At 44.0% G+C, this 25,838-nt stretch overlaps 1 protein-coding gene across 1 annotated transcript in view; it reads left to right on the forward strand.

Annotated features, from left to right (window-relative positions):
- Positions 1 to 25,838, forward strand: part of dnah2 (dynein, axonemal, heavy chain 2) — a 462,789-nt gene that overhangs the window by 389,200 nt on the left and 47,751 nt on the right. Inside the window, exons 67-71 of the mRNA XM_059975314.1 lie at positions 12,196 to 12,321; positions 13,494 to 13,642; positions 18,210 to 18,276; positions 23,133 to 23,283; positions 24,514 to 24,662. Coding sequence (XP_059831297.1) covers positions 12,196 to 12,321; positions 13,494 to 13,642; positions 18,210 to 18,276; positions 23,133 to 23,283; positions 24,514 to 24,662 — 642 coding nt within the window. The remainder of the gene's footprint in view (positions 1 to 12,195; positions 12,322 to 13,493; positions 13,643 to 18,209; positions 18,277 to 23,132; positions 23,284 to 24,513; positions 24,663 to 25,838) is intronic.

Raw genomic sequence — 25,838 nt, forward strand, 5'->3', positions numbered from 1 at the left:
CTATAAGGCACTCATGAGACCACACTTGGAGTATTGTGTGCAGTTTTGGGCTCCTTATTTTAGAAAGAATATACTGACATTGGAGATAGTTCAGAGAAGATTCACAAGAATGATTCCAGGAATGAAAGAATTACCATATGAAGAACATCTGGCAGCTTTTGGGCTGTATTCTCTGGAGTTCAGGAGAATGGGGGGGTGGGGGGGGGAATCTCATAGAAATATTCCAAATGTTAAAAGCTCTGAACAGATTAGATATGGCAAAGTTATTTCCCATGGTAGGGGATTCTAGGACAAGAGGGCACAACTTCAGGATTAAAGGATGTCCTTTTAGAAGTGAGATGCAGTGAAATTACTTTATTCAGAGGGTGGTAAATCTGTGGAATTTGTTGCCATGAGCAGCTATGGTGGCCAAGTCATTGGGTGCATTTAAGGCAGAGATAGATAGGTTCTTGATTAGCCAGGGCATCAAAGGGTGTGGGGAGAAGGCAAGGGAACGGGGATGACTGGAAGAATTGGATCAGCCATGATTGAATGGTGGAGCAGACTCAATGGGCTGAATGGCCAACTTCTGCTCCTATATCTTGTCTTACTTATAGCTTATTGATGCATTTATTATTATTATTTTGTTCATTTTTAATCATTTGTTGTCTTTTACACTTTAGTTGTTCATCTTGTGTGTGGCTTTTTCTTTAATTCTCTTGTTTTTTTCCACTGTGAATATCAACAAGATACGAATCTCATGGTAGTATCTATGTGTAACCCCCTCCCTGAGCTCGTATGCAAACTTGTCTTGTTAGCCAGCTCTGCCGACAGCCTCAGGACTTAGCAGTGAGAAGGCACCTTCCATAAACAATAAACAATATGATTTAGGGTTCAGCCAAACAAGAACGTTTTGATGTTCCAATTAAAGAAACCTTGATTTAAGTGAATGCTGTGTAAATACTGTTCATTCACAATCGCCGTTAGGCAAGAAATAACAGATCATACACCACATAAAATTATAAAGAAAGAATATTTACAAATTTAAGCTTTATTGAACAGTGAGTAGGAAAGGGCCCATTACAGTTAAACTAGTCCAAATGTGCACGTGAACTTGGAGCTTGTCCTGGAGTTGTTTTTTGACTCTCACGCTGGACCCACATTCTGAACTTCGCTCAGAATCCATATCACTCTCTCTGACGAGAATGACTCCTTCCACTTTGAAGCCATTCATCTGCACATAGCACCATGCAACAGGGACGCTCCTTCCCATGGTATTCTCAGCCATCTTCCCTCGTGTCCTCTCTGCAGCTCCCACCAAAAAAGACCCGAGAACCACACTGTCTATCACCAAAACTCTCCAGAACTTTCTCCCAAGTCCATCATCCTGATTGACTGACAACATCCCTAAGCAGAACAGAACAGCTCTTTTCTCTAGCTGAAACCAAAATATTCTACCAGCTTTTGTAGAAAACTGCTGAAATGAAAGCCAGGGCATTGATAAGGGCATTGATAAGCCAAGTGTGTTGATAATAAATTTGCTTTGGATTTTGAACACTATCTCCTTTATCTCAAAATACCCTGCATATTAGCACATTCCACACTGATCTCCCTATCCTCCGTGCCCTTCTCCTGGGTAAATACTGAGCTAAAGTACTCATTTAGGACCTCATCCACATCCTCCACTCCAAGCACACATTCCCTGCTTTATTCTTGAGTGGTCTGACTCACTCCCCAGTTATCCTCTGGCTTTTGATTTGTGTATAGATTGCCTCAGGGTTCTCTTTAATCCGACTTCAAAGGTTCAAAGGTCCAAGTTAATGTTAGAGAAATGTACTGTATACAACTTACATTCTGAAATGCTTGTTCTTCGCAAAACATCCAGAAAAACAGAGAAGTGACCCAAAGAATGAATGGCAGTTAAACGTGAGAACCCCAAAGTTCAAAGAAAATTTATTATCAAAGTACGAAAATGTAACCATATACCACCTTGAGATCCATTTTCTTCAGAATCAGAATCGTGTTTATTATCACCGGCATGTGTCACGAAATTTGTTAACTTAGCAGCAGCAGTACAATGCAATACATAATGTAGAAGAAATAAACAAATAGATCAATTACAGTATATGTATATTGAATAGATTAAAAATCATGCAAAAACAGAAATAATATATATTTAAAAAGTGAGATAATGTTCACAGGTTTAATGTCCATTTAGGAATCAGATGGCAGAGGGGAAGAAGCTGCTCCTGAATTGCTTCTGTACCTCCTACCTGATGGTAACAATGAGAAAAAGGCATCCCATGGGTGCTGAGGGTCCTTAATAATAGCCGCTGCCTTTCTGAGACACCACTCCTTGAAGATGTACTGGGTACTTTGTAGGCTAGTACCCAAGATGGAGCTGACTAGATTTACGACCCTCTGCAACTTCTTTCGGTCCTGTGCAGTAGCCCCCCTGGCCTTCCCAATTCCTTCATGAGTTCTTTTCTGGCTTTTTATCATCATGTAGGGCTATTTTTGATGCTAGCTTTATAAACCTTACACACACTTCCTTTTCTTGACTAAATTGTCTCTCTTTATATTCAGGGTTCCCTGACATTGTCTTCCTTTTACTGGAATGTACCTTTATCATACTTGGTGCAGTTGATCTTTAAACACCCTTCACATGTCAAATGTGGGCCTGCTCAAAAGCAACTGTTCCCAAGTAAGACCATAAGATATGGGAGCAGAATTGGGTCATTTGGCCCATCTAGTTTGCTGATACCTTTTCCTTTACAGCCCCAATCTCCTACTTTCTCCCCGTATCCCTTCATGCCCTGACTAATCAAAAATTTAACAACCTCTGCCTTAAATATACCCAATGACTTGGTCTCCACAGCTGCCTGTGACAAAGAATTCCACATTGGCTAAAGAAATTCCTCATTGTCTCCATTTTAAAAGGATACCCCTCTATTCTGAGGCTGTGCCCTCTGGTCTCAGACTTCCCCACCACATCCACTCTATTGAGGCCTTTCAACATTCAATCAGTTTCAGTGAGGTCACCCCGCATTCTTCTGAATTTCAGTGAGTACGGAGCCATCAAACACTCTTCAGTTGACAAATCTTTCAATCCTAGAATCATTTTCATGATCCTCCTTTGAACCCTCTCCAAAGTCAAGCACATCCTTTCTTGGACTGCACACAATACCCCAGTGAGACCTCACCAGCACTTTAGAAAGCCTCAACATTACATTCTTGCTTTTATATTTTAGACTTCTGAAATGAATGCTAACATCACAATTTGCCTTCCTTACCACTCAACTCAACCTGCAAATTAACCTTTAGGGATGCCTGCACAAAGACTCCCAAATCCCTTTGCACCTCAGAATTTGAATGTTCTCTCCATTTAGAAAATAATCAACCCTTTCATTTCTTCTGACAAAATACATGACCAAACACTTTCTGACACTGTATTTCATCTGTCACTTGGTTGCCCATTCTCCTAATCTGTCTAAGACCTTCTGTAGCCTCTCTACTTCCTCAAAACTACCTGCCCCTCCACCTAGCTTCATATCATCTGAAAACTTTGCCACAAAGCCATCAAATCTGCTGACTATGTCATTGACATATGACATAAAAAGAAGCGGTCCCAGCACAGACCTTTGTGGAATACCACTCGAAACTGGCAGCCAACCAGAAAAGACTCCTTTTATTCCCACTCTTGCTAATCATCGACTGTTTTATCCATGCTAGTATCTTTCCTGCAATACCATGGGCTCTTAACTTGTTAAGCAGCCTTATATATGGCACCTTATCAAAGGCCTTCTGAAAGTCCAGGTACACAGCATCCATTGATTCTCTTTTGTCTATCCTTGTTAATTCTTCAAAGAATGCCAACAGATTTGTCAGGCAATAGAAACTATGCTGGCTATGGCCTATTTTATCACGTGTCTCTAAGTACCCCCAAAGCACATCCTTAACAATCGACTCCAACATCTTCCCAACCACTGAGGTCAGACTAACTGGCCTATAATTTCCTTTCTCCCTTCCTTCCTCTCTCCCTTCTTGAAGAGTGGAGTGACATTTGCAATTTTCCATTCCTCTGGAACCAAGCCAGAATTAATTGATTCTTGAAAGATCATTACTAATGGCTCCACAATCTCTTCAAGTATATAAAAAATAAAAGAGAGATGAGAGTGGATATAGGACTGCTAGAAAATGAGGCTGGAGGAATAATAGCGGGAGACAAGGAGATGGTAGGTGAACTAAAAGACTATCTTGCATCAGTCTTCACTGTGGAAGACACTAGCAGTGTGCCAGATATTGAAGGGTGTGAGGAAAGAGAAGGGGGTGCAGTTACTATTACAAGGGGGAAGGTACTCAAAAAGCTGAAAGACCTAAGGGTGCATTAGTCATTCGGACCAGATGAACTGTGCCCTTGGGTTCTGAAAGAGATAGCAATAGAGATTGTGGAGGCATTAGTAATGATCTTTCAAAAATCATTGGACTCTTGACGGTGCCAGAGGACTGGAAAATTGCAAATGTCACTCCACTCTTTAAGAAAGGATGAAGGCAGCAGAAAGGAAATTATAGACCAGTTAGCCTGACCTTGGTGGTTGGGAAGATGTTGGAGTCAATTGTTAAGGATGAGGTTATGGAGTACTTTGTGACACAGGACAAGATAGCATGGTTTCCTTAAGGGAAAATCTTATCTGACAAACCTGTTAGAAATTTTTGAGGAGAAGTTGGATAGATAAAGGGAAAGCAGTAGATGCTGTATTGGACTTTCAGAAGGCCTTTGACAAAGTTCCACACATCAGCCTGCTTACCAAGTTAAGAGCCCATGGTATTACAGGAAAGTTACTGGCATGGTTACAACATTGACTGATTGGTAGTAGGCAGCAAGTGAGAATAAATGGACCCTTTTCTGGTTGGCTGCCAGTGACTAGTGGTGTTCCACAGGGGTCGGTGTTGGGACTGCTTTTTATGCTGTATATCAATGATTTATACGATGGAATAGATGGCTTTGTTGCCAAGTTTGCAGATAATACAAAGATTGGTGGATGGGCAGGTAGTGTTGAGGAACAGACTACAGAAGGACTTAGATAGATTTGAAGAATGGGCAAGAGACTGGCAAATGAAATACAATGTTAGAAAATGCATGGTCATTCACTTTGGTAGTAGAAATATTTTCTAAACAGGGAGAAAATCCAAAAACCTGAGATGCAAAGGGACTTGGGTCTTCGTGCAGAACACCCTAAAGGTTAACTTGCAGGTAGAGTCGGTGGTGAGGAAGGCAAATGCAATGTTAGCAGTTATTTCAAGAGGTCTAGAATATAAGACACGGACGTAGTGCTGAGGCATTATAAGGCACTGATGAGGCCTCACCTTGAGTATTGTGAACAGTTTTGAACTCCTCATCTAAGAAAAGATGTGCTGGCATTGGAGAGGGTTCAAAGGATTACAAGGAATGAAAGGGTTATTGTATGAGAAACGTTTGATGCCTCTGGGTCTGTACTTGCTGGAATTTAGAAAGATGAGGGGGGATTTCATTGAAATCTTTTGAATGTTGAAAGGCCTAGACAGAGTAGATGTGGAAAGGATGTTTCTCATGGTGGGAGAGTCTAGGACAAGAGGGCACAGCCTCATGATAGAGGGGCGTCCATTTAACACAGAGATGCGGAGAAATTTCTTTTGCCAAAGGGTGGTGAATTTGTCAACTTTGTTATCACAGGCAGCTGTGGAGGCTGGGTCATTGGGTATATTTAAGGCAGAGTTTGATAGGTTCTTCATTGGACACGATATCAAAGTTATGGGATTAAGGCCGGGGAGTGGGCTTAAGGAGGGGAAAAGTATTGGATCAGCCATGATCGAATAGTGGAGCAGACACAATGGGCTAATCTCTTATGTCTTATGGTCTTATAGGACGCTGGGGTGTATATCATCCTGTACAGGTCACTAATCTATCTTCAGTTCTTTCAGTTTCCCTAGCACCTTCTCCCAAGTAATGCAAGCTTCAAACACTTCAGCCCCCAGACACTGTCAAACTTGTAGCATACTGCTGGTGTCTTTAACAGTTCATCCACCGTTTCCTTGTCCCCATTACTACCTCTCCAGTATCATTTTCCAGCAGTCTGATATCTACTTGGCCCTCTCTTTTACACTTTATATATCTGATAAAAATTTTGGTATCCTCTAATATTATTGGCTAGCTTACCTTCGTATTCCATCTTTTTCTTCTCAATTACTTTTTAGTTGCCTTTTGTTGATATTTAAAAGCTTCCCAATCCTCTAACTTCCCATGAATTTTTGCTCTATTATATGCTCTTTTGCTCTTTGGCTTTTATGTGGCTTTGACTTACCTTGTCATCTTGCCTTTAGAATACTATTCCCTTTTTGGGATGTACAGTGCCTATAAAAAGTATTCACCTCCCTTGGAAGTTTTCATGTTTTATTGTTTTACAACAGTGAATCACAGTGGATTTAATTTGACCTTTTTTGATACTGATCAACAGAAAAAGACTCATGTCAAAGTGAAAAGGATCTCTACAAAGTGATCTAAATTAATTACCAAATACAAAGCACAAAAGAATTCATTGCATAAGTATTCATCTTCTTCAAGTCAGTATTTAGTAGATGCACCTTTGGCAGAAATTACAGCCTTGAGTCTGTGTGGATAGGTCTCTATCAGCTTTGCACATCTGGACACTGCAATTTTTCCCTATTCTGCTTTACAAAACTGCTCAAGCTCTGTCAGATTGCATGGGGATCGTGAATGAACAGCCCTTTTCAAGTCCAGCCACAAATTCTCAATTGGATTGAGGTCTGGACTCTTACTTGGTCACTTTAGGACGTCAATTTTGTTGTTTTTAAGCTATTCAAGTGTAGCTTTGGCTTTATGCTTGGGGCTCATTGTCTTGCTGGAAAACAAATCTTTTCCCAAGTTACGATTCTCTTGTAGACTTCATCAGGTTTTCCTCCAGGGTTTCCCTATATTTTGCTACATTCATTTTCACCTCTACCTTCACAAGCCTTCCAGGGCCTGCTGCAGGGAAGCATCCCCACAGCCACCACCATACTTCACATAGAGGATGGTGTGTTTTTGATGATGTGCGGTGTTTAGCTTACGCCAAACATAGCATTAGTCTGATGGTCAAAATGCTCAATATTGGTTTCATCAGACCATAGATCCTTCTTCAAGCAGACTTCAGAGTCTCCCATATGCCTTCTGGCAAACTCTGGCTGAGATTTTATGTGAGTTTTTTTCAACAGTGGCTTTCTCTTTGCCACTCTCCCATAAAGCTGGACTGGTGAAGCACCCAGGCGACAGTTGTATGCACAGTCTCTCCCATCTCACTGAAGCTTGTAACTCCTCAAGAATTGTTATAGGTCTCTTGGTGGCCTCTCTCACTCATCCCCTGCTTGCACTCAGTTTTTGAATGAAGGAATCTCTCTGTAATCAATTTCTGTTCATTGCACAACACCCAATCCAGTATAGCTGATCCTCTGGTGGGCTCTGCTCTGAAAAGCCATCTCATAGGCACTTGGAATTCCCTCTCTTAGGATACAGCACCAACCTGATTTTCCCAATCTACCTGCATATTGAAATCCCTCATTCAGTCATTCAGTTTTTGAGGATGGCTTGCTTTAGGCAAATTTACAGCTGCACCATATTCTTTCCATTTCTTGATGATTGACTTAGTTGTACTCCAAGGGATATTCAGTGACTTGGAAATTTTCTTGTATCCATCTCCTGACTTGTAATTTTCAATAACCTGTTCGCAGAGTTGCTTGGAGTGTTCTTTTGTCATCATGGTGTAGTTTTTGCCAGGATACTGACTCACCAGCAGTTGGACCTTCCAGGTACAGGTGTACCTTTACTACAATTAATTGTTTACATTCAATTTACTACAACCATTTCTGCACTGCTCCAAAGAGCGCTATATGAGGGAATTCTTACCCTTGGCCATTAGGCTCTATAATGATTCAACCTATAGCCGGGGAAGTGATGACCCCCTCCTGTTAGACTGTTTGTCTTCTATATTTAGATCTGTGCACTTGTGATGGTATTGTGACACTGTAATTTCCTTTGTGATCAATGAAGTATCTATCCATTGAAACACCTTGACTGCACACAGGTCCCCAAAAACAGATCCCCATTTAACTAATTATGTGACTTCTAAAACCAGTTGGCTGTACCAGTGATGATTTGGCATGTTATATTAAAGGGGAGGGTGTGAACACTTATGCAATCAATTATTTTATGTTTTATATTTATAATTAATTTAGATTACTTTGTAGAGATCTGTTTTCACTTTGACATGAAGTTTTTTTTCTGTTAATCAGTATGAAAAAAGCCGAATTAAATCCATTGTGTTTCAATGCTGGAAAACAATAAAACATTTAAACTTTCAAGAGGGGTGAATACTTTTTATAGGCTCTGTACATATCCCATGCCTTCTAAATTGCTTCCAGAATTCCAGCCATTGCTGCTCTGCTATCATCCTTACCAGTGTTCTTTTCCAATCAATTGTAGCCAGCTCCTCTCTCATGCCTCTGTAGTTCCCTTTACTCCACTGTATTACTGATACATCTGTCTTTACCTTCTACTTCTCAAATTACAGGGTGAATGCTATCAGATTATGATCACCAGCCCCTAAGGGTTCCTTCACTGTAAGCTCTATAATCAATTTCTGTTCATTGCACAACACCCAATCCAGTATAGCTGATCCTCTGGTGGGCTCAACTATGAGCTGCTCTGAAAAGCCATCTCATAGGCACTCTTGAAATTCCCTCTCTTGGGACACAGCACCAACCTGATTTTCCCAATCTACCTGCATATTGAAATCCCTCATGACTATTGTAACATTACCATTTTCACATGCATTCTCTACCTCCCATTATAAGTTGTAGACCACATTCTTTTTACTGTTGGGGGGTGTATGCAACTCCCCTCAGGGTCTTTTTATCCATGCAGTCCCTTAGCTCTACCCATAAAGATCCAACACCTTCTCCTTTTTCTAATGATTTCACTTCATTTTTTACCAACAGATCCGCACCACTCCCTCTGCCTAACAGCCTATCCTTTCGATACAATATCTTCCCTTGGATGTTAAGCTCCCAGCTATAATTAAGATAGAACATAGAACAGTTCAGTTCAGCACAGCACAGGCCATTAGGCCCACAATATTGTCCTGATCCTTTAAGATCAATCTGACCCTTTCCTTCCACATAGCCCTCCTGTTTTCTATGGTTGAGGTTTCATTCTAAGAGTATCTTAAATGTTCCTAATGTCTTTGCTTCTACCACCAACCCCGGCAGCCTGTTCCACACACCCACAACTCTCTGTGTAAAATAAAAACTATCCCCGACGTTTCCCATTACCGCTTTGGGGAAAAGTCTCTGGCTATCCATTCAACCTATGCCTCTTATCATTTTATAAATCACTGTCACACCTCCTTCACTGCAAAGAGAAACAAGCTCACCCAACCTTCTCTTATAATCATGCAGCATCCTGGTAAACCATCTTTGTACGTTCTTGAAAGTTTCCACGTCCTTCCTATAATAAGGTGACCAGAACGAAACACAAAATCCCAAGTGTGGTCTAAGCAGAGCTTTATAGACCTGCAACGTTATCTCATCTTGAACTCAATCCCCCCGACATTAAAGGGCAACACACCATACGCCTTCTTAACTAGCCTATCAGCTTGCATAGCAACTTTGAGGGGTCCATGGACTTGGGTCTGAGGACCCCTCTGTTCCTCTAAGAGCTGCTAAAAATCCTGCCATTAACCCTGTACTCTGCCCTTAAGTCCCATCTTTCAAAGTGAATTACATCACATTTTAACAAGTTGAACTCCATCTGCCACAGTGTTCTGCTGTAACCTACAACACTTTCCACAAATTACTAAACCATCTTCAACCTTCTCATCCAAATCATTTATAAACATCACAAAGAGCAGAAGACGATCCTGCGGTGTACCTCTGGGGTCTAATCCCAGGGATTTATCTATCCTAACATGTTCCAGAACATCACCTTTTCTAAACATTGACATGTTCCAGCATATCAGCCTGAAATACACAGAGCTTTACATTGTTCAAGATGCCTCTCATTGGTGAATACTGAAGCAAAGTATTCATTAAGACCACCCCACCTCCTCTGACTCCAGGCATGATTCCCTCATTATCCTGATCAGCCCTACCCTCACTCTAGTCATCCTCCTGTTCTTTATGTACACGTAGAAAGCCTTAAGTTTTTCCTTAATCCTCCTAGCCAAAGTCTTCTCATGGTGCCTTCTAGCTGTCCTGTCCATCTCTTTTAACTCTCTTTTGAAGCATCTAAACCCCAGAACATCCAATAGCCATTCTTGCCCTTCTGATGGTCAAGTCTCTGCTCTCAAACTGTTCTCCCACTAAAACTTCAGTCACCTGGCCAGGCTCATTACTCAACATTAGGTCCATTACAGACCCTCCTCTTATTGGATTATCTATATATTGATTTAAGAAACCTTCCTGGATGTATCTAAAAAAATTCTGTTACACCTAAACATCTTGTAGTCAGAAGATCCCAGCTTCTGTTATAGAAGATGAAGTCTCCCATAAAAACAACACTATTGTTTATACACTTTTCCTTAATCTGCCTGCATATCCCCATCTGTTCCTCAGTGTCCTATAGGCTATTGGGGTGTTTATAATACTACCCCATCAGAGATTGCAACCTTCCTATTTTTGAATACTACTGATACAGACTCAATGGATGAGCCTTCCATTATGTCCATTCTAAGTGCAGAATATTGTCCCTGATTAAGAGAGCAACTACACCCCCCGCACACCTTTTTACCTCCTCAATCTTTTCTAAAAGATAGAAACCCTGGGACATTAAGCATCCATTCCTGTCCCCCTCTCAACCAAGTCTCCATTATGATCGCAACATCATAGTTCCATGTACTGATCGATGGTCTAAGTTCATCACTGTTACCCATAATAACAGTACGGGTCAGCATTAAAACAGACCCAGTTCAACCTGTCCATCACTTGGTGTCTATTGCAACACGAACTCAGCAGGTCAAGCAGTATCTATGGAGGGTCCAAGAGCCTTCATCAGGACTGGAAAAGAAAGGGGAAGAAACCAGAATAAGAAAGGAGGAGGAGTATAAGCTGGAAAATGATGGGTAAAGCCATCACCTAATTCTGGATGCTTCCCCCTTCCTTTCCAGACCTGAAGAAGGGTTTCAGCCTGAAACATCATCTGTTCATTCCTGTCCATAAATGTCACCTGACCTGCTGAGTTCCTCCAGCATTTTGTCTGTGTGTTTCACAGACTGTCCTGTGTTTACCATTATATATGTCTATTATATGTTCTTACTGGTCACAACAACCACTCAACTGCTCTAATTTCTTTTGTGGTGCTCTATGTCCCATTCCCCTGCCAAGCTAGTTCAATTCCAAATAGCATGCCACCCAGCCGCTAAAGATGAGTGTTATTGGGAGTTTGGAACCTTCTCCAGCTGATAGCGCTCCAAACCGCAAGGGGAACAAAATTGCCTGGTGTGTAATGTATTGCTTGTGCTGCCCCTGACTTTCCAGCATCACTGGGTGTCCATGCACACTTTCAGCAGCTCAGCCTCTGAGTCATGGCTATTGGTGTAAACAGGGGCAAAAAGAGAGAGATTTTAAATATAAATGTTGCATTACTAATAGAATTTAAACCTTTCATGGTAGCATAGTGGTTAGCATAACACTGTTAAGTGACAGCCAGTTCCCATCTTTGTCTGTAAGGTGTCCGTGTGTTCTCCCTGTGACTGCTTAGTTCTCCTCCAGGTGCACCAGTTTCTTCCCACATTCCAAAGACTTTTGGTTCAGGTTAGTTGCATTATGACATTCGATGTTGGTGCCTGAAGCACAGCAACACTTGCAGATTGCCTTCAGTTTATCCTCGGTCTATGTTGGTTGTGGAAGCTAACAATGCATTTCGCTCTGTTTTGATGAAAATGTGACAAAAAAAATAATCTTTCTCCTATCTCTTCCAGTTGCTAATGCGGAATGACTGATTTGTGTTGAGAAATCATCTCATTTCCTCCAAAAAAGATAGATAAATAGAAATTGGCAAGAGGCCTGGAAACGTTGTACATATCAGTCAGGGGAACCTCTCCATATAGTAAACCTCACACCTTAGCATCTCCGCTGATTGTGAACTGCCTTGTTAACACCTTTATCTGTTTCTCTGGTCTGTGCCAGGGCCTGGATTCAGACATGGGCTACCTGGTTGGCGACTGTCTGCTGGCCTCAGCCTTCCTCTCCTACATGGGTCCTTTCCTGTCCAACTACCGCGACGAGATCGTCACTGACATCTGGATGAAGGAGGTGAGTGCCAGATCTCCACTCCCTCCTCCATTAAAACTGACATCATGGCTAGTGTTGAGCAGTGACTGATTATGGTTCAATTTCTGCCACTGTCTGTAAGTTCTCCCTGTGCCCTCTGGACTCCAGTTTCCTCCCACAGTCCAAAGATGTACATGTGAGAGATAAAGGCTAATCTAATGTTAATCTGATCTGTTTACAGTTCACCCAGAATCAAGGTGAGGTTTTTATCCTTCGTCACACTATTGTGGAGATCAATGTAATGCTTCCCCCACCCCCCCACACACACACATAGCCCTTCAGTTTTCTATCATCCATGTATCTATCAGTTAAGTTTTCCTAATGTATCTGCCTCTACCAGCACCACTGGCTCCCATGACTATCTACCTCTGCCATCCCTGCTATACATTCCTGCAATCACCGGAAAATTACGTCCTCTCATATCAGCCATGTTTGTCCTGGGAAGTCTCCAGCTATCCACTCAATCCATACCTCTTAAAATTTGCCTTCAAATACAACCTTCCAAATTGAATCACTTGAATTTCAGGATTGAATGCTATCTGTCATTTCTCAGCCCAGCTGTGCATCCTGTCGACAATCTTCTACACTGTCCACAGCACTACAACCTTCGTGTCATCTTCTAACTTACTAACCCATGTAAGTCATTAATAAAAATCACAAAGAGCAGAGGTTCCACAATAGATCACTGCAGAACACCACTAGTCACAGACCTCCAGGCAGAATATGCTCCATCTACAATCACCCTCTGCCTCCTGTGGGCAAATTAGTTCAGAATCCACACAGCCAAGTTTCCCTGGATCTCATTCCTCCCGACTTTCTGAATGATCCCACTATGGGGAACCTTATCAAACACCTTATTAAAATCCATGTACACCACATCTGCAGCTGTACCTTCATTAATATGCTTTGTCACACACTCAAAGAATTCAATCAGGCTCATGAGGTATGACCGGCACTTCACAAAGCCAAGCTGATTCTCCCTAATTTGACTGTCCCTCTCTAAATGCTCACTAAATTCTGTCTCTAATACTCCTCCCCAATAATTTGCTCACCACTGAAGTAAGACTCGCTGGTCTATAATTCCCAGTGTTATCCTTACTTTTTTTTGAGGGAGTTGAGTTACAGTCACATTTTCTGAATGATTTTGTCCACAGGTGAATGTACGCACTGTCCCATACTCACCCGAATTTGCCTTCGCAAACTTTCTCTCGAACCCAACGACCGTGCGAGACTGGAATATCCAGGGACTGCCAACAGATGCCTTCTCTACGGAGAATGGAGTCATCGTAACCAGGGGCAACAGGTACATTGGAGCAGAGAGAAATATTCAGGGCACTGGGACCACCCAGCTCAAAGATTTCATCTGGAACCATGAGAAAGCAGTAACAGTGTGCTCAAGGGCCTGTTTAATGTCATATTGTTCAGAGCTTCAGAGGGTTTAATGGGCAGCACAGAAGAACATGGCCTAACCCATGCTGTCTCACCTTGAAAGTATTTAATGGGAGAGTGTAGGCTCTACAGCTTGTCATTTTCTAGCCTAGAGGCGAGGCCATGCTGCTGTGGTCAGGGACACTGACTTAGAGCTGGCAGGTTTTGGACATCTCCCCATACCCGCATTCCTGGGCCATAACCCCATGAACAGCAGAAGTGTCCGCTTCTATCTCCTACTTAAACTCTTGGAGCAAAGGACTGTGCAGGTGGACCCACTGTTTCTGCATCCACTGAATATGCCTCCTGGAGTATTGCATTAATTTCTGGTCACCTTATTATAGAAAGGCTGTAGAAGCTTTAGAGAGGGCGCAGAGGAGATTTACAGGATGCTGCCTGGATTAGAGGGCATGTCTTATGAAGAAAGGTTGATTAAACTGAACTTCTTTTCTTTTGAGTGAAGGAGGATGCGATGTAACTTGACAGAGGTGTACAAGATGATAAGAGGCATAGATTGAGTGAACAGAGAGAGATATTTTCCCAGGGCAGAAATTACTTATATGAGTATTCACAAGTGAAAAGGATCTTGATCAGGATGAGGTTGAAGTAGAGCAGGCCTGCGTGCTGGACAGTGTGGAGATTAAGGAAGAAAAAGTGCTGGATCTTAAAACAGTAAGATTGATAAATCCTCAGGGCCGGATATGATACACCCCAGGTTGTTGTGGGAATTGAGAGAAGAGATAGCAGGAACATTAGCTATGATCTTTGAATCCTCTTTGGCTGCAGGGGAAGTGCCGGAGGACTGGAGAATGGCAAATGTAGTTCCCTTGTTTAAAAAGGTAATAGGGAGAAACCTGGGAACTATAGACCGGTGAGTCTTACGTCAGTGGTATGCAAACTACTGGAAAGGATTCTTAAGGATAGGATGTATGAGCATTTGGAGAAGTACAGTTTACTCATGGATAGTCAACATGGCTTTGTGAAGGGAAGATCGTGCCTCACGAGCCTGACTGAGTTTTTTCGAAGAGGTAACAAAAGAAATTGATGAGGGTGGGGCATTGGATGTGGTCTACATGGACTTTAGCAAAGCATTTGACAAGGTCCCTCGTGAGAGACTCATCCAGAAAGTCATGAGGCATGGGATAGGTGCAACCTTGGCTGTTTGGATAAAAAATTGGCTTAAAGGAAGAAAGCAGAGGGTAGTTGTGGAAGGGAAGTATTCTGCCTGGAGGTCGGTGACTAGTGGAGTGCCACAGAGATCTGTCCTGGAACCCCTGCCATTTGTGATTTTTATAAATGACCTGGATGTAGAGGCGGAAGGATGGGTGAGTAAGTTTGCGGATGACACGAAGATTGGAAGAGTTGTGGATGGAGCTGTAGGTGGTCGAAGAGGATATAGACAGGCTGCAGAGTTGGGCAGAAAAATAGCAGATGGAGTTCAATCCAGTTAAGTGTGAGGTGATGCATTTTGGAAGGACCAACCAGAAGACTGAGTACAGGATTAATGGTCAATTACTTAAGAGTGTGGATGAACAAAGGGACCTTGGAGTTCAAATCCATACATTCCTCAAGGTTGCTGCACAGGTTGATAGGGTAGTTAAGAAGGCCTATGGGATGCTAGGCTTCATTAACAAGGAGATTGAGTTCAAGAGTAGAGAGGGCATGTTGCAACTCTACAAATCTCTGGTGAGACCGCACTTAGAGTATTGTGTTCAATTCTGGTCACCTCATTATAGGAAGGATGTGCAAGCTATGGAAAGGGTGCAGAGGAGATTTACCAGGATGTTGCCTGGATTGGAGAACAAGTCATATGGAGCAAGGTTAGCAGAGCTGGGACTTTTCTCTTTGGAGCGTAGAACAATGAGAGGGGACTTGATAGAGGTCATTACAAGATTATGAGAGGCATAGATAGGGTGGATAGTCAGTACCTATTTCCCAGGGCACCAATAGCAAACACCAGAGGGCATATGTTCAAAATTAAGGGAGGGAAGTTTAGGGGAGACATCAGGGGTAAGTTTTTTACACAGAGGGTTGTGAGTGCCTGGAATGACTTGCCAGGGATGGTGGTGGAGGTTAAATCATTAGGGGTATTTAAGAGCCTCTTGGACAGGCACATGGATGAAAGAAAAATGGAGGGTTATGGGGTAGTGTGGGTTTAGTACTTTTTTTAAGGATTATATAAGCACAACATGGAGGGCTGAGGGGCCTGTACTGTTCTGTAGTGTTCTATGGTTCTATGAGGGGAGATAATTTTAAGGTGATTGGAACAAAGTGTTGGAGGAGCAGAATGGACATCAGAGGTAGGATTTTTTTTCACAGAGTGGTGTGTATGTGTGGAACATTCTGCCAGAGGTGATGGATGACAGATACTTTAGGGATATCTAAGTCTTGTATATAGGCACATGGATGATAGAAAAATGGAGGGCTATGTAGGAGGGAAGGGTTAGAAGGTCAGCACAACATCATGGGCCAAAGGCCTGCACTGTTCTATATTTCATGTTCTTCATTATTTGACTCTAATCTATCTCTCCTTGTCCAGTCTGCCCAGGTCTTTAGGGATTACTCTCATGTCCTTCACCATTTTGATGCCTTTCATATTTCTCATGGATATACCATTATCCCCACCTGGTCCTCTGATCCTCTCAATTACAACCTCACCATTTCTCCTCTACTAACACAGCAGGACTTGCTGTCACTCATTTTCCATTCCTGCAACTTTGTAAAAATCCGAGTCGCAGTTTGGCCTGTCCCTTCCTTGGCTTTGTGGGAAGGAATGAGCAGACAGACAGAGATTCAAGCACCTGCCATCACAGTCTAGAATATTACAGCATACAGCACACAAACAGGCCCTTTGGCCCATCTAGTCCATGCCGAACTGTTATTCTGCCTAGTCCAGAGGTCGGCAACCTGCGGCTCCAGAGCCACATGTGGCTCTTTGATCTCTGTGATGCGGCTCCCCGTGGTTTGTTAGCTTTTGAAATGTAATTCGAAATTTGAAGATTATGGTGATCTTGTACAATATGAAAACTTTGCGGAGACACCGTTTCCTGGCACATCCGAACCGGCTCACAATTAGCCACCGTTCCGACTAAGGGAGATAGCCTACGGGGGTTTGTGAGTACGTGTCTTTTGGAGCATCCGCGCCCACGGGGACGGGTTGAGGGAGGCTTTAAAGCAAGGCTGTTTAGTTCGAATAAAGTTACCTTTGACTGCAGTCTTTATTTTAGCGCTGCGTGTAGCGCTACACCGCTACAACGTGTTTTTTATCGCTATTAATATACATCACCACTGCCAATGCCTGACACCCGCCAGTGTGCGCTTTCTTTTAATTCTTCGATCCAAGGTAGGCTACCTATGTAGTAACCTTCAACCCAACGTCTTTTTTTCGGAGTTCAAAATGTTTTTGTTGCATGCAGAAATGTAATTTCGTTTTCTCTGCAGGAGTTCATCAATTTCAAAAATGCAACACATTATAGTTTGTTTATACATCGCATAAAGGCAAAAAAAAACCCGTTGTATGCAGTGTTATTTCATTTTGTGGCTCCCAGTGTTTTCTTTTCTGTGGGAAATGGGTCCATATTGGCTCTTTTAGTGGTAAACGTTGCCGACCCCTGGCCTAGTCCCATCAACCCACACCTGGATCATAGCTGTCCATCCCCCTCCCATGCATGTACTTATCCAAACTAACCTGAATTGTTATCATTAAAGCCACATCAAGCACTTCTACTGACACTCCACTCTGTCGCACCAGCCCGAGTGAAGAAATTCCCCCTAGAGTTCCCCATTAACACTTTTCATCCTTAACCCACAACCTCGATCTCCCCAACTGCTTGCATCTACCTCTCATAACTTTGAAAAGCTTTATCAAATCTCCCCTCATTCTCCTACGCTCCATGGAATCAAGTCCTAACCTATTCAACTTTTGCCTGTAACAAGCATGATATAACTTGTGTCTTTACTCTTTCTAATCGGTGACATTCCTGCCCAAAGGTTGTTTGATGTAACAGTGCAGAGGAAACACTGCTATGTTACTGATGTTACTCTGCTGTGTTTCTATTTGATGGTAGCCTGGGAAATAACTTCTATCCTTGGGACTGGAGTTGGAGTGACTGCCCACATATGAGGCTGCAATTATAGCAGGCAGTTACATCTGCAGGAGATGCCCTCTTCTCATCAGGGAGGAGGTACAGGAGCCTGAGTCCTCAGTGCTTTAGGACCAGGTTCTTCCTGTTCACTATCAGATTTCTGAATGGACAATGAACCTATGTACACTACCTCCGTTCTTTTGCTCTCCTTTCACACTAATTATTTAATTTTTTAAATATATTTCTTATTGCAATTTATAGATTTTTATTATGATGTATTGCAATGTACTGCTGCCATAAAACAACAAACGCCAGTGATTCTGATTTGGAAATGGGTGGTAATTCTGTTTTCCACAGGTGGCCTCTCATGGTCGACCCACAGGGACAGGCGCTAAAGTGGATCAAGAACATGGAACATTCCAAGGTATGAGGCTCAGCTACTGGCCCACAGCACAAGCACTGACCCAGGAGGTCCTGGGATGCAGACTGCTGCTACAGCTCAGGCTCTTCCAGAGTTTCAGTTCAATCCTGGCATAGTCTGTAACCTCATTGATCCCGAGGGAAATTGGGTTTCGTTACAGCTGCACCAACCAAGAATAGTGAAGGAATATAGCAATATAAAACCATAAATAATTAAATAATAATAAGTTAATCATGCCCAGTGGAAATAAGTCCAGGATCAGCCTATTGGCTCAGGGTGTCTGACACTCTGAGGGAGGAGCTGTAAAGTTTGATGGCCACAGGCAGGAATGACTTCCTATGATGCTCAGTGTTACATCTCGGTGGAATGAGTCTCTGGCTGAATGTACCCCTGTGCCTAACCAGTACATTATGGAGTGGATGGGAGACATTGTCCAAGATGGCATGCAACTTGGACAGCATCCTCTTTTCAGACACCACCGTCAGAGAATCCAGTTCCGCCCCCACAACATCACTGGCCTTACGAATGAGTTTGTTGATTCTGTTGGTGTCTGCTACCCTCAGCCTGCTGCCCCAGCACACAACAACAAACATGATAGCACAGGCCACCACAGCCTCGTAGAACATCCTCAGCATCATCCGGTAAATGTTAGAGGACCTCAGTCTCCTCAGGAAATAGAGATGGCTCTGACCCTTCTTGTATGCAGCCTCAGTGTTCTTTGACCAGTCCAGTTTATTGTCAATTCGTATCCCCAGGTATCTGTAATCCTCCACCATGTCCACACTGACCCCTTGGATGGAAACAGGGGTCACCGGTGCCTTGGCCCTCCTTAGGTCCACCACCAGCTCTTTAGTCTTTTTCACATTAAGCTGCAGATGATTCTGCTTGCACCATGTGACAAAGTTTCCCACCGTCACCCTGTATTCAGCCTCATCTCCCTTGCTGATGCATCCAACTGTGGCAGAGTCATCAGAAAACTTCTGAAGATGGCAAGACTCTATGCAGTAGTTGAAGTCCGAGGTGTAGATGGAGAAGAGAAAGGGAGACAGGACAGTCCCCTGTGGAGCCCCAGTGTTGCTGACCACTCTGTCTGACACACAGTGTTGCAAGTGCACATACTGTGGTCCGCCAGTCAGGTAATCAATAATCCATGACACCAGGGAAGCATCCACCTGCATCACTGTCAGCTTCTCACCCAGCAGAACAGGGCAGATGGTGATTGAACGCACTGGAGAAGTCAAAAAACATGACCCTCACAGTGCTCGCCAGCTTGTCCAGGTGGGCATAGGCACGGTTCAGCAGGTAGACGATGGCATCCTCAACTCCGAGTCGGGGCTGATAGGCGAACTGGAGGGGGTCTAAGTGTGGCCTAACCATAGGCCGGAGCTGCTCTAGAACAGGTCTCTCCAGGGACTTCATGATGTGGGAGGTCAATGCCACCAGTCTGTAGTCATTGGAGCCACTGGGCGCAGCGTCTTCAGTACAGGAATGAAGCAGGATGTCTTTCACATCACTGGAACCCTCTGGAGACTCAGGCTCAGGTTGAAGACATGGTAAGTAAGGATACCTTCTCCCCGTGAACCGCATGGCTTTCCTCCCACAGTCCAAAGACGTCCTGTTAATAGGTTGATTGGTCATTGTAAGTTCTCCTGTGATTAAGTTAGGGTTAAATCGGTGGGATGCTTGAGAGTGTAGCTCATTCAGTTGGAAGGGCCTGTTCTGTGCTGTATCTCTAAATAAGAAAAACAATAAAATATAAAACTAAATAGTGCTGTTATCACGAGGGGCATGGTAACACAGTGGTAGTGTAGTGCTATTACTGTATGACCAGGGTTCAATTCCTGTGCTGTCTGTAAGGAGTTTATACATACAGTGAAACAACCAACCCAGTCGAAGGATGTGTTGTAGCAGCCTACAGTCGCCGCCATGCCCCCTGGTGTCAGTGTAACATGGCCACAACTTACTAACCCTAACCTGTACATTTTAGGAATATGAAGCTTTAGCACCTGGAGGAAACACACGTGGTCACGGAAGAACATACAGACAGCAGCGGAATTGAACCCCTATCACTAGTGCTGTAAAGTGTTAGGCTGATGGCAATGCTACCATGACAATTGCATAGACAGAGATCAAGGTATACTACCTCATACATTCAACCAACAAAGGGATGATTTGAGGAGGAGAAATTCACTACTGGGCTCTCACTGAATCAACTGGACGAGGAGGACCACCGTGGCTCTACATCAGACTCGGGAGCTGAGTACAGGGATACTCCACCATCTGCTGGCTGTATTTGGGACTGCAGCTCCAACACCTAACTGACATCATTGCCCACAAAATGCTGGAGGAACTCAGCAGGCCAGGCAGCATCTATGGAAGAGAGTTTTGAGCTGAGACCCTTCAGCGGGAATGGAGAAAAAAAGATGAGGAGTCAGAGTTAGAAGGTGGCAGGGATCGGGGGGAGGGAGAGGCACGAGGTGATCAGTGAAACCAGAGGGGGTGGTGGTGAAGTAAAGAGCTAGGAGATCGAATGGTGAAAGAGATACAGGTATGGAGAAGGGGGAGTCTGAAAGAAGGCCATGGAAGAAAGAAAAAGGGAGGAGCACGAGAAGGAGGCAATGGACATGAGTGAGGGAAAGTGGAATGGAGAATCGAGGGGGTGGAGGGGGGGTGGGCATTACTGGAAGTTCAAGAAATTGATATTTGTGCCATCAGGTTGGAGGATACCCAGACGGAATATAAGGTACTGTTTTTCCAACCTGAGTGTGGCCTTATTGTGATGGTAGTGAGAATAGGAAGTGGAATTAAAATGGATGGCCACTTTTTCTGGCAAATTGATTTCTCAAACTTCCAGTAATGCCCGCCCCCCTCAATTTCCCACCCTGCTTTCCCTCTCTCACCTTATCTCCTTGCCTGCCCATTGCATCCCTCTGCTGTTCCTCTCCCTTTTTCTTTCTTCCATGTCCTTCTGTCCTCTCCTATTAGATTCCCCCTTCTCCAACCATGTATCTTTCACCAATCAACTTCCCAGCTCTTTACTTCAGTCCCCTCCCAGTTTCACCTATCGCCTTGTGATTCTTCCTCACCTTCTAACTCTGACTCCTCATCTTTTTTCTCCAGTCCTGCTGAAAGGTCTCAGCCCAACTCTTTTGCAGAGATGCTGCCTGGCCCACTGAGCTCCTCCAGCATTTTGTGTGTTGTTGGATTTCCAGCTTCTGCAGATTTTTTCTTGTTTGCTCAGCCTTCCATGTTCACCCTTGCAGTCTCTCAGGATTTTGTTCAGACAGGAGAGCCCCTCCACCTCCCACAATCTTCCCTGAACACCGCAGCTCTGAAATCACTCTAACAGAAGAAAATGCCCTTTAAAATGATCAGCTTTACTTGTCACATCTAATGGATGCATACAGTGAAATGTGTCAACGGCCAACACAGTCTGAGGGTATACTGGATGCAGCCCACAAGTGTGGCTGTGCTTCCCTCACCAACACTGCATGTCTTTGGAATGTGGAGGGGGACAGGAACACTCAGAGGAAACTTGTTGGGGGCAGCTCATGAGTGTCACCATATGTTCTGCTGCCAATATAGCATGCCCAAAATGCTCAGCAGATCTACACAGGACACAACAGGCAACAAGACAACAGCAAAATAAGCCCCTCACTTATCCCACGGACAAACTGACCTGCAGCCTTCCACTATTGGGCCACAACCTCCAGACTTCTGACTGGTCTTTGGGCTTGGATCTTCAGTACCAGTCGCTGACTAGCTGATGACAAGACTCCATGATGACTAAGAGACTCTCATTCCTCCTCGTGCTGTAAAACACAGCGTTGCCATGATGCCCTTTGCTGGCAGGCCTGGTGTCTGAATTGCCTGGAGCTGTAAGCAGGGAAATTAAGCCTTGGAACCATTGGATGGGAAAAGGTGCCGATGGGATGATTTCAAATCAAGGACTATAAACAACGTTGTGGTTTCTGAGATGGGTAATTGGTGCTGAGGAATGAGTTACTCCCTCTGGCTGTTAGGCTGCTGTACCGGTGAGAAGTGTACCAACCTCTGATATCCTGATGGTGTGACCTGCTTTGCTGAGTCCCACACCATCAGGATTAATGTATGTGGAGTGTGTAGTTGCTCTGGGCCTGTACTTGCTGGAGTTTGACTTCAGAAGGAGTAGTATGACCACGGAACAGGTCAAAAGCTTTAAGTTCCTTGGGGTGAATATCACAAATTACCTGACTTGTCTAACCAAACAGAGTCCACTGCCATGAATGCCCACCAACGCCTTTACTTCCTGAGAAAGCTGAAGAAATTTGGCCTATCCCCTAAAACCCTCACTAATTTTTATAGGTGCACCGTAGAAAGCATTCTTCCAGAGTGCATCACAAACCTGGTATGGAAGTTGTCCTGTCCAAGACCAGAAGAAGCTGCAGAAGATCGTGAACATAGCCCAGCACATCACACAGACCAATCTTCCATCCTTGGACTCACTTTACACCGCACGCTGTCGAAGCAGTGCTGCCAGGATAATCAAGGACAAGACCCACCCAGCCAACACACTTTTTGTCCCTCTTCCCTCCTGGAGAAGGTTCAGGAGCTTGAAGATTTGTACGGCCAGATTTGGGAACAGCTTCTTTCCAACTGTGATAAGACTGTTGAACAGATCCTGACTCGGATCTGGGTCGTACCTTCCAAATATCCGGACCTGACTTGCACTACCTTACTTTCCCTTTTCTATTTTCTAATTATGATTTATAATTTAAATTTTTATTATATTTACATAGATTTGTACTTCAGGGAGCGCGAAACGCAGAAATAAATCCTATCAGACGCCTCAAACTAACTTGTTGTGGCCTTCTCTACAGGGACTGAAAATAATCGACTTCCAGATGAGCGACTATATGCGAGTGCTGGAGAACGGGGTGCAGTTTGGTTCCCCTATCCTCCTACAGAATGTCCATGAAGAACTGGACCCTTCACTTGGCCCCATTCTCAACAAATCTGTCACCAAAGCAGGTGGGCACAGCTGCCTGTCTCTGAGGAGTGAACCTTGGCTATGAGAGCACTGGGGGGGGGGGGGGGAGGCAGGACTGAGGGAGCTCTCCCCTACCAGAGAGTAGATCTGAGGGAGCAAAGGGCAACACTGGGGAGCAGCATTGAGGGAGCAAAGTTCTACCAGAGGGACAGTACTGAGGGGTGCTCCCTATTGGAGGGGCAGGACTGAGGGAGCAAAGGGCAACACTGGGAGGCAGCATTGAGGGAGCATAGTTTGACCAGAGGGGCAGTACTGAGGGGTTCCCCCTATTGGAGGGGCAGGACTGAGGGAGCAAAGGGCAACACTGGGAGCAGCATTGAGGGAGCATAGTTTGACCAGAGGGGTAGTACTGAGGGGTGCTCCCTATTGGAGGGGCAGGACTGAAAGAGCACTCCCCTACTTGAGAGGTAGGACTAAGAGAGCACTGAGGAGCAAGACTAATTGAGCACTACCCTGCTGGGGGAGTGGGATTGAGGGAGCACTGCCCTAACAGAGGGACTGTACTGAGGGAGCAGTGCCCTGCTAGAGGTGTGGGACTGAGGGAGCTTTGCCGCACTGAAGGGGAATTACTCCTGGTGCCTCAGCCTAATATAAATCATTCTGCTGGAAACAGTTAAATGGCAATGATCACCTCATGTCTTGGGAGCATAAACTGTGTTTCCTGCTGCACTCCCCATGTACTCCAGGATGTCTTGAGCATGTGTGGGAACCCCTGGTAAAATGCCCACTGTTCAGACTGTGCTCCTGAGCAGGATCTGCAAAGTAAACAAGGGGAAATCAATGCAGGACCAGTTGGGTACCATGATTAGAGCAGGACCAGGGTGATGTCCTAGTGGGCGTTGCACACCTTCTTAATGCAGCCCGACTCAGAGTCAGCTTTATTTGTCACTGTGCATGGAAATACATTGTTTGCTTTTTACAACTAACACATCTAATGATATGCTGGAGGCAGTCAGCAAGTGTGGCCACATATTCCAGAACCACCATAGCATGTTCAGTAGAACGACACAACAAAACATGACAATAATAGTTAAGCTAGCCCCTCATACACATAGACACCCCATGACAGGCTGCCTCCAGATTCTTGGATTCTCAGACATTGGGATTTCAGCTTCAGATTTGACCCCAGGATACCGATCACGGGTTTGACCTTACGGACTCGTGCGGACCTCTGGTTGACACTTCGGCTGGTGTTTACATTTTTTACATAGGTGGCCGCCTGCTGATGAAGCTGGGGGACAAAGAGATCGAGTACAATCCGGACTTTCGCTTTTACATCACCACCAAGTTGTCAAATCCGCACTACCCTCCTGAGATCTCCAGCACCACCACCATCGTAAACTTTGCAGTCAAACTGCAGGTTGGTCAGTAGCCAAGGATGGGGGAGGACAAGGCAGAGCAATGGCTCAGTGGAGTACGAGGCCAGGGAGGGTTGGTATAGTTGCATAGAAGTTAGCGCATTGCTTTACAATGCCAGTGATCACCAATTTGTGTTTGAGACCTGATGAAGGATCTCCGGCAAAAATGTTGACCATTTATTACTCTCCATTGATGCTGTTTGACCTGGTGAGTTCCTCCAGCATTTTGTGTGTGTTGTTGTGGATTTTTCAGCGTGTACAGAATCTCTTCTGCTTTTGATGCTCACCGCTATCTGGGTTTCCTCCGGTTTACACCCATATTCCAAAGACGTGTGTGTTGCTCTGGATTTTGAGCATCTGAAAAATCGCTTGTGTTTTCCCTTCCAACACCAACATAGTGTGCCCATTAGGGTTACTAAGGGTTAGGGTTAGTGTGTCAAAAGGGAAGATGAGATTTTGTAAATGCTGAAAGCCCAGAGCAACACACACACCAAGCATGCAAACCTCTTATGGACAGTGATGGGAATGTTACCTTGATCTTCTGATCATTGGTGCTGTAAAGCATTACAGTACTGTGCTGTGCTAAGCTGTAGATGGATTGGAGGGCAGAATAAATGGGGTTTGGGAATACTGGTACTAATGGTCCAGCAACAGCTTCTTTAACTCTATTCACCATATATATTCACATGTAGTATTAGGAATTTGTTGTGTGTTGGTCAGGGTGTTACATGCAACAAATAACAATGATAAAGATTATATGAATATAAAGTTAAAGCATGGATATCAGAATCAAGTTTAACAGCACATGTCGTTAAAATAAATAAGTAGTGCAAAAATAGAAATAAAAAGTAGTGAAGCAGTGTCCGTGAGATCAGTGCCCATTCAGAAATCGGATGGCAGAGGGGAAGAAGCTGTTCCTAAATCATTGAGTGTGTGCCTTCTGGCTTCTGTGCCTCCTTCCTAACTCTACAATGAGAAGAGGGCATGTCCTGGGTGATGGTGGTCATTAATGATGGATACTATCTTTTTGAGGCATCACTTCTTGAAGATGTCATGAATACTACTGGAGTCTAATACTCATGTTAGAGATGAATAATTTTACAAATCCCTGCAGCTTGCTTAGATCCTGTACAGTAACCCCCCCACACACACACACCCCATCCCCAATACCAGACGGT

Source organism: Hypanus sabinus, chromosome 7 (assembly GCF_030144855.1).
Source record: "Hypanus sabinus isolate sHypSab1 chromosome 7, sHypSab1.hap1, whole genome shotgun sequence".
Lineage (NCBI taxonomy): Eukaryota > Metazoa > Chordata > Chondrichthyes > Myliobatiformes > Dasyatidae > Hypanus > Hypanus sabinus.